This window comes from Chiloscyllium plagiosum, unplaced genomic scaffold (assembly GCF_004010195.1).
Source record: "Chiloscyllium plagiosum isolate BGI_BamShark_2017 unplaced genomic scaffold, ASM401019v2 scaf_78606, whole genome shotgun sequence".
NCBI classification, from domain to species: domain Eukaryota; kingdom Metazoa; phylum Chordata; class Chondrichthyes; order Orectolobiformes; family Hemiscylliidae; genus Chiloscyllium; species Chiloscyllium plagiosum.
The window spans coordinates 1-1,552 of NW_025161262.1; the positions used below are offsets into that span (position 1 = coordinate 1).

The 1,552-nt window shown below is 53.5% G+C and overlaps 1 protein-coding gene across 1 annotated transcript; it reads right to left on the minus strand.

Annotated features, from left to right (window-relative positions):
- Nucleotides 1–574: 574 nt before the first annotated feature.
- On the minus strand, nucleotides 575–1,292 carry LOC122545174 (protein scribble homolog). Its single transcript, XM_043684304.1, has 2 exons — nucleotides 1,101–1,292; nucleotides 575–676 (listed from the first exon to the last, which is right to left on the minus strand). The coding sequence occupies exons 1-2, from the start codon at nucleotides 1,262–1,264 to the stop codon at nucleotides 604–606; spliced, it is 237 nt and encodes a 78-aa protein (XP_043540239.1). The 5' UTR covers nucleotides 1,265–1,292; the 3' UTR covers nucleotides 575–603.
- Nucleotides 1,293–1,552: the final 260 nt, after the last annotated feature.

The following is a 1,552-nucleotide window of genomic DNA, read 5'->3' on the forward strand; positions in this document are numbered from 1 at the left end:
ACCGCGATGTGTGTACACACACACACACACCCCGTCACCTCGATGTGTATACACACACACCGTCACGGCGATGTGTATAGACACACACACACACACACACCCCGTCACCGCGATGTGTGTACACACACACACACACCCCGTCACCTCGATGTGTATAGACACACACACACACACACACACACACCCCGTCACGGCGATGTGTGTACACACACACACTCACCCCGTCACGGCGATGTATGTACACACACACACACACACACACACCCCCCGTCACGGCGATGTGTGTACACACACACACACACACCCCGTCACGGCGATGTGTGTACACACACACACCCCCGTCACGGCGATGTGTGTACACACACACACACACCCCCCGTCACGGCGATGTGTGTATACACACACCCCCCGTCACGCGACGCGTACACACACACAGCGTCGCGGAGATGCCCAGGGAAGTACAGTAGTCTGGCGGTATGGTATCCCCATGGAGAGGCAATGGCAGCATCATCCCCATTTCACCATGTGGTTTACCCAATGATAGCACACAGCATCATCACAGCGGGGTATGTAACTGGAATGGAACATTTAACAGGCAGTCTCTTACCCAGTCATGGAGTTGGGTCGCGTTTCTTCACTTGATCTCTGCTCTCCCCGACCATCAACCTGTAACGCTCTGAGAGACAGAAAGATGCTTTAGAAAACCAAACGTGCAGCAGATGCTGGAAATCAGAAACTAAAACTGAAATTACTGGACAAGCTCCGCGGGTCTGGCAGCATCTGGGGAGAGAAATCCGAGTTAACGTTTCTAGTCAAACTGGCTCGGAGGAAGGGTCAGCCGACCCGAAACATAAACTCAGCTGCCAGACCTACTGAGCTTCTCCAGAAAGATGCTTTAATTGGGTCAGGGATTTTACTGGATCACTACCCATCCATCGAGAGTCATCAGGCTGCCTACAACATTAGAGTAACCCAGTTCCTGGATCCACTCTGCCAGCACCTCAGGCTGTTACTGCTTTGATCTGATCACAGGTACACGCGGGAGGTTAGTTCCTCTCTGATTCCAGGGTTTGGGGTTCCTGATAAAACATGCTGCATACCCAGTGCTTGGTGATTCCTGATTCCTTCTGTGCAACTGCTCGATCTTGTACTCGACGCCTTCGATCATCACGCTGGCCTGCCCACTGATATCAGAGAGTCCCTTCTCTTCACCCTCCTCCTCCTCCTCTTCATCCAGCACCACATCCTGAGCTCGGTGCCGCATCTTCCGCTCTGGGACAGAAAAACACACTTCAAAAGGGGCTGCGCACACAAGGGAGATCGGTTCCTCCTGCGGAGTTGAAGCCCAGTCTGACTTGCAGACTCCATCTCAGTGGGACCAGACTGGGCAGGAGCACGATCTGGAACAGCTGCCGGGGCATTGGCAAGGTCAGCACAGACTGCTTGACCAAATGCTTTGGTGTTTACTGGTTGGCACAGACACAATGGGCCGAAGGACCTGTTTCTATGCTGTGAGATTGGAGGGCAAAGGAGGGGGGGGAAAGAGTGGTGG